The sequence below is a fragment of the Leiobunum rupestre genome, chromosome 9 (genome assembly GCF_980474605.1).
Source record: "Leiobunum rupestre chromosome 9, qqLeiRupe1.1.hap1, whole genome shotgun sequence".
Lineage (NCBI taxonomy): Eukaryota > Metazoa > Arthropoda > Arachnida > Opiliones > Sclerosomatidae > Leiobunum > Leiobunum rupestre.
In genome coordinates, this window is record NC_143392.1 from 43637263 (window position 1) to 43644764 (window position 7502).

At 36.6% G+C, this 7502-nt stretch overlaps 1 protein-coding gene across 2 annotated transcripts; it reads left to right on the top strand.

Annotated features, from left to right (window-relative positions):
• The first annotated feature begins 272 nt into the window (after positions 1 to 272).
• RpS24 (ribosomal protein S24) lies at positions 273 to 1815 on the top strand. 2 transcript variants are annotated; one of them, XM_090158318.1, is made up of 6 exons: positions 273 to 387; positions 563 to 631; positions 707 to 916; positions 983 to 1099; positions 1452 to 1499; positions 1771 to 1815. In XM_090158318.1, exons 1-5 carry the CDS (start codon positions 385 to 387, stop codon positions 1455 to 1457), a joined length of 405 nt encoding a protein of 134 aa, XP_090014444.1. In that variant the 5' UTR covers positions 273 to 384; the 3' UTR covers positions 1458 to 1499; positions 1771 to 1815. The 2 variants fall into 2 exon arrangements, with proteins under 2 accessions (XP_090014444.1, XP_090014443.1); XM_090158317.1 differs by lacking the exon at positions 1452 to 1499 and having other exon boundaries at positions 274 to 387.
• Positions 1816 to 7502: the final 5687 nt, after the last annotated feature.

Genomic DNA, 7502 nt, shown 5'->3' on the forward strand with positions numbered 1-7502 from the left:
CTTCTTCTTGCTGGGACTAGGCTGCTCCCCCCCCCCCCCCCCCCGCCTGGGTGCGCCACTGGCTGGCGGTCAGAATTATTGTTTTCCATATAACCGTTTTTGTAGGAAATAGCTGGGGCCTAATAGGGTTTATTCGCTTAAATACAATACAAATGGAGATATTAGCCAAAAGTAATTTTTGTACACCTATTTCCTACCATAAAAAATTGTGCTCGCAGCCAAAATGATGGGGACCCTAAAATTTTCAAATGAATATTGGCGCCGTTTAAAATTCGGCTCATAGCGCCACCTTGTAGCCACAAAAGCAGCTTGGAAACTTTTAAAGCCCATGCCTGTTTAACAAGAACACGTCCTTTTTGTGGGCCTCGGTGATTTGTAGCAATCATGGTAAGTTAAATCTAATTCAATCGTTTTAATTTTATTATAATGCTGGAATTTATATTCACAATTATATTAGTTATGTGATAAATTAACGCAATATTGTTATATTTTTGTGTTCTTTGCTTGTTCTGGTTTGAAGTTTGAGTGGAATATGGGTATCTTAAGCCTTTGTTTTTTTTAGAGTGAAAGTACAGTTACAATTAAAACCCGAAAGTTTATGTCAAACCGACTGCTATGCAGAAAGCAGATGGTACGTATTGATCATAATTTAGTGTGCTTCTTAAAAGTTTTAGCCAATAATAAGATTTATTTCTGACTATTTTAGGTTGTAGACATTCTTCATCCAGGCAAACCAACAGTTTCCAAAGTAGAATGCCGTGAAAAACTTGCTAGGGTTTTTAAGACAACGCCAGATTTAATATTCTGTTTTGGTTTCAAAACACATTTTGGTGGTGGCAAAACAACAGGTTTTGCTTTAATATACGACACCTTAGACTTTGCTAAGAAATTTGAGCCCAAATACAGGCTGTGTAGGGTATGTGAGTGGGCTTTATAACCAATTTTATTTTATTACAAGGTCCTTTTGCTTATCTTTCAACAGAATGGTCTAGGTGAAAAGGGAAGAACTGGCAGAAAACAGAGGAAGGAACGCAAGAACAGAATGAAGAAAGTCAGAGGAACGAAGAAGGCTAAAGTTGGAGCCGGAGCTGCTAAGAAGGTATGTTAGTCGTAGATCTATAAATTTCACGGGATCAACCAATCTGGAGTGGGTTTTAATGTTGCTCTGGCAATCTCCATTGGAAACTTCATCTTTGGCCACTTTTGTGCACATTCAAAATGTTAGCTTGTTTGAAAATTTCTCTTAGAGCAATGAATTTGCAAGCTATGATGTAACGCTCTCGGAGTTCCCAGTGGAAATCGCTATTAGCTCTAGCTAGTTATGTATTCTTGTACTGAAATTCAGTTTTGGAGGGTAGTTTTTATGCTTACATTTTTAGGATCTTATAATTTTCTATGTTCTTTTGTTGGGTGGTGGTTTATATGCTCTTCCTTGTATTTGCTCTCTATAGCGATAAAGAAAGTCCTTTATTGTCTATTTTTCAAAGTTGGGTTTTCAGGTATCAGCGGCTTAATTTCTAAGCTTGCTTAGTTTTTAGAACCCGCTACCCTATTCTTGCTTGCTTTGCTCTGCCTACTCACTGTCTTTTTTGTATGATAACTCTGAAACGTTTTAACCATACTGTTTCAGTTGTCGATTTTGATAATTGGTGTTTATATAAACTAATTTTTACTATTATTGATATTACTAACTCATGGAATTTGATTAAAAAAACTAAGCATGATATATATGAAATTTAAATTTTAACATTTTTTCTCATTTATTTTCAGCAATGAGGAGGTGTATAATGTGAAAATAAAAGTTCTTTTGCTGAATTTTGGATTATTTTTGGGACAAATTTACACAAAGGGGAAGTTATAGCTCTATTGTTATCACCAGTTTTAACAAAAGATGGGATAATTGCTGATATTTAGGGTAAAAACGTATCTTTTTTTAGTGTATTATTGGCATCAGTCAAGATGGGGTAAGACATGATGAAGCAAACAATTACACATTAGGTTATCACGGTTGTGAATTATTATTAAATGATCTTCAACAAAAGGCAAATAAGAAACCAAGAATGTATTGATTTATTCTCAGGAAGAAACAAAATGGCTAAATGGCAAATGTGCCATAAAAGACCTATAACAGGGTTGCCACGGTACCTGGAAAAGTCAGGGAATTTGAATGTGAGTCTACAAATCAGGGGAAAGTCAGGGTATTTCAATATGGGTATAAAAATCAGGGAAAAGTCATAGAGTTCTTCAAAAAAATCAGGGAATTTAATTTCAGTTGCCAATAGGAAACTTTTTCTAAAATATAGGTTATAAAATACCAAATCTTGGCACAAAATAAGTCAGGGAAAGTTGGTCATGGAAAAGTCAGGGAAATTGATTGTGGCAACCCTTTATAAAACCAGCCCCATCCGTTTATCATAGGTCATTCCTAGGCAGTGTTGGGCATTTTCGTCAAAGAGCCGCTCACGCTCACGTCTTTTTGAGCGGTAAAGTTTTCGCTATTCTCTTTCCGCTCTTTTTTGAGCGATGAAATTTTCGCTCCTCTTTTCGCTCGTCGAGTGGTAAAATTTTCACTCCTCTCTTTCCGCTCTTTTTTGAGCGGTAAAATTTTCGCTCCCTCTCTTTTCGCTCTTTTTTGAGCGGTAAAATTTTCGCTCCTCTCTTTCCGCTCTTTTTTTGAGCGATGAAATTTTCGCTCCTCTTTTTCCACTCTTTTTTGAGCGGTATAATTTTCGCTCCTCTCTTCGCTCTTTTTGAGCGATAATATTTGCGCTTCTCTCCGCTCTTTTCTAACATACAATTAACTGTAGCTTTAATTTCATCTTCACCTACTTTCAACACACAATCCCGAGGTATGTAGGGGCAGTAGCGTATCTATCAGAGGGCGAAGAGGGCGGCTCTTTTAAAAAGATATTTTACCGCTCATTTTCGCTCATAATAACAAATCCCCTCACAATGAGATGAGCGGTGCCTAACACTGTTCCTGGAACATTCCCATAAAAAATTTAAATTTAAAAATTGTCCTTGTTCACTGATATCATAAGGGCTCTATGATAGACTTGTGCTATTATGGGTTCATTGCATCTAAGAGTTATTAGACCCAAAAGGGTTAACATAAAATTGCTTTGAACAAATTTGAGGAAACGTAGTTACAACTAAAAAAATAAAAACTTTTTACTGTAACCCTGTAAACTGATTGAAATATTACAAAAATCGTCACAAAATGAAACCAAAAATTTTAATTAAGTAATAAACCGCTAAGCGAAGCCGAAAGTATCAAAAATCGTAGGAAGGAGTGGACAGTTTTGGAAGTTATAGGTTATTTTAAAGAGTTGTTAATTTTAAGTAAACATTTCAGAATAGACGCTTCAAGGAAATTGCCAAGAAGTAATATTTCCGAGAGACTGGACCTTCATGGTACTGCTTGTTGTAATAACGAATCTTTTCACCAATACGGTGTGCCACAAGCAGTGGCGGATACATATGTGCCCCCCCTCCCCCCTCTTGACGCTTAAGCTTTGCATGTGACTTGATGATTTGTTATTACACCCATAGCTCAAGATGTCTTTTAGTGCCCCCCCCCCTTGAGTTTTTTCTGTACCCGCCACTGGCCACAAGCATATGCTTTTCACCAGGTAGCTTTTTTTTTGACATATTAAGGCTTAGCAAAAACGGGAGATTCTGTTTGGTTTTAGACCCCGACGAGCAGATAAATTTTCTACGAACCTTGGCTCGTACCATCCAACTTCCATCCTCCTAGATTAGGAGCCAATAGTGTGACTCCCAAATTACTAGGATGAATAAAAAGGTTAAAATCTAACGTAGTCCACCTTTTTAATGGTTCGTGGTGAAACAATCCGTTAGTGAAGATTTTTTAATGGAATAAAGGTTCAGTGGCATACTTTTGAGTAATTATGTTACATATGCTGTTAATTATTATTCTAAACTAGCGTAAATAAAATAAGCCTATACTCGGAATAAATTAAACCAGGAGCAGGACCACAGGTAGGTTGATTTCTACTTTCTAGTATAAAAATATTTTACTTTTATAAAGAAACGCCGGCTCACGCCACCGCTGCCGATGTATTTTAAGTCAACGCCGCCGCCGACAAAAAAATCGCCGCACGCCATTCGCGCCGCCGCCGCCGCCAACAAAAATTCCGCGGCGTCGGGGTCTATTCTGTTTCCATTAATTCAACAAGCACTATATAAACTTGCAGGTCCTGGCTCTCGGAAATATTACTTCTTGGCGATTTCCTTGGAGGATGATTTATTGAAGCGTCTATTAAAGTTGCGAAGTGGTAAAGCTGGCAGCCATGCTATCCCTTTTTTCCTACTCCAATTTTAAAAAACCTTCCGAGGCACTTGTAGATATTGGAAATTGGACGGCATTGGTCTTTTTTATGCGGTATGTGTCACAATGTCAACAGGAAGTCTACGAGTCGTCGTCATAGAAATCTCATAGGTAACTAGAATGCTGCCGCCTACGGCCGAGCTTGACGCCAGTTCGCCTTGAACCTTCAGCCAATGAGAGGCCGTAGAGTGGTTACGCCAAGGAGGATAATAATCCTCCTTGGTTCCGTTACTATAGCGGGAGATAGGAGACGTCATTCTCTCTGGTGACATTAAATTCTGGGCAGAACCACTCTTTGAGCTCTGATTGGCTGAAATCTGGCTATCGTCTGTCACGGCGTTTGGTCCATTTGCCAGTTACACGGCAGCATTCTAGTTACCTATGAGATTTCTATGGTCGTCGTCTACCAGATGTCGAATATAGCTATTCTGCGGTATCTTCATCAAGGGCGAGTGTTGAAATAAAATGAGCCTTAAAGATGCGGCAACTATTTCGTAAGCGAGAAAAATACAAATACCCTCTGTAGATATTTCTTCCAATAAAATTTGATTCGTATTATCAAAAGTGACATAATTACCAAAAGTGTGTCAATCGGACCTATTTCTTAATGAATGTTACGAGCGAAATACAAGTTGGGTGGGTAGAAGGGAAAGTATGCCTTGGGGAGGGAAGGAAGTTAAAACTAACAATTAACGCCTCGTAGTGAGGAACGGAGGAACTAACAAGGAGACTACCCCGAGGTGTTACACACCGATTTTGTTCAAACTCGGAGGATTGGTAGATGGACTAATTAACATTTATTAGTCCATGTTGGACTGTGTTAATTAGTCCATGGTACCACTAGGGACAATTCTTCTGAGGAAAGGTATACATAGTTTGCATCCCTACGTCATCAATGACGCAGTTCCAAGTATATGCGATTTACGAGGTAACCGCCCCCTTTTTGGAGGCTAGTGCTGTGGAAGCTACCGGCTTCGATGCACCGACAAGGAATGTCAGCCAATGAAAAAGGCGTGCCGACATCTTATGACGGCGCCCACAGAAATGCTCTCGTAAATCCCGTATAGATATAAGAACCAAGAATAAATATTTAATTTGAGCAAGAATGAACGGTTCTTTGCCGCCATTTTTCTGGTGTAGATTTCTTAGTAAAACGGGAGGTTTAACAGTTTCAATCGTCTGTTTGCGGATTTTAATTATTTTCAAATGATTGAGAAATTATTTTCACGTTAAAAATGGTTATCTGCCTGGTTAAAAATTGTTCGAGTAGTTCAATTACCAAGGAAGAGCGAAAATTGTTTATTTTATTCGATAGCGAAGGTAATTGTAAAAAGGATGACCGCAAAGGCCTAACTTTGATAAGCTTTGTTAACTTCTTTTCGTAGATATTTCTGTCGTAATTTGATATTTTATTTAAATAACCCGGCCTTAGAATCTTATCTGGCTTTGTCTAGGGCCCATTTAAAATTTTAAAGCATAAATCTAATACGTTTTGTAGCTTTGACGAGATTACCAACAAAATGGCTACCAATTTAGTAGCTACGCGCGAAATGGTTTGAATTTTTGATCGCCCTCCCAGTTTCCTTGGAGACCCACGCAGTTTTTATTAGTGCTTTCACCACTTATAGTTTTGGTTTTCGCTTTAACTTTTGTTTTCTATATACATTTGATTGTTTAAGACCTATAATACATTGGATCGGATTTTGTCTATTAAATAGTAATTTTTTCGTTTCGTGAGCGTTCTAATAATTTAAAATTTTGTATTTTATATTTCTCATTTTGTTGCATTGTTAATTTATTAACGTTTTGGGTCTAAAGTTGTTTTTTTTTCTATTGTAATTGGAAATTTGTTTAAGGCAATGACATTTGTATTATTAATTATAATAAAAAACATTCTACTGGTTGGGATAGAACGAGGATTGGGTTTTTCTGGAGGACGCTTTGAATATGGCGAAATATCGTTGAGCACCGTGTCCAGTAGTTAATACGTCCAAGGGCAAATTATTCCGAGGAGAGGTATATTTTGGCAAGCTTGCCAACTTGTATTAATGTAGTTTTTCACCCGATGATCTGTTTGGTCCGAGATTCGCGACTTTTTGTTTGCTCGAAAACCTTTTAGTACGAGCTATTTGTAAATTTTTTAAATTTCTTAAAACTTGTTTAGGGTTTAGCTTTTTATCCTTTTTGATTATGGACTATTCTACTTATTCGCGTGTTTTATCCATTGAGTTGAGAATAATACTATCTAGAGCCCCAGTTAAAATTTTCCCCATAGGCTTTAACACAGCATTAGTGAAGATAGGAACGAAAATCATGGGAGGGTTATCAACTACAACAAAAGCCACCTATGAGCGAAAAATTCAACTATTTAAATGAAAAATTCTTCGATGGCCCCTGCCGCCACCTATTAGCGACTTTGTGAACTATAATAATTTTAACTTTTGAATTGAAGAGGGAAAGCGACGCGTTTTTAAGAAGTATTTTGAAAACGCGTTTTTTTTAATTAAAGTCTTGTATATCTGAAAACTCTTTATTAACACAACAAAGGTTTCTTTTGTGATTTATTTACTATTTTGTAATAGATTTTGAGTGAAATTTTAAGCATAATGGGTAGGAAATGCGCAGTTTCGTCTTGCGAAAATAATGGAAGAAAACAAAAAAGTTTCTTGGCATAAGTAGGAGCAGCACTAAAATTCCAAAAAAATAGAAGACATTTTTATTCTAAATTATTCAAAATTACAATAAGGTTTCCAGGTAAAGTGAATCCTTTGTTGCAAAAATGGCTCAAAGCCATTGGAAGATCAGACTGGGTTCGATCCCAGCTAGTGGCCCTGGGTGTAAATCCGGAACCACTCGTTCTGCGTAAAGTTTGTAAGTTCTCTCCCCACTGGTTGAATGGGTTTTCCCCCGAGATCTTCGGTTTCCCCTTCCCATAAAAACTTGCTGAGGTTAACGGTAATAGTTAGTATAAATTATTTATATTCATTATTTATTTATTTATATTCATTATTTATTTATATTCATTATTTATTTATTTATATTCATTATTTATTTATTTATATTCATTATTTATTTATTTATATTCATTATTTATTTATTTATATTCATTATTTATTTATTTATATTCATTATTTATTTATTTATATTCATT

Excerpts from the sequence above, each read along its gene's own strand:
- RpS24 (XM_090158318.1), top strand. Across the intron at positions 632-706 it reads TGCTATGCAGAAAGCAGATG|GTTGTAGACATTCTTCATCC; the intron begins GTACGTATTGAT and ends TGACTATTTTAG. Across the intron at positions 917-982 it reads CCAAATACAGGCTGTGTAGG|AATGGTCTAGGTGAAAAGGG; the intron begins GTATGTGAGTGG and ends ATCTTTCAACAG.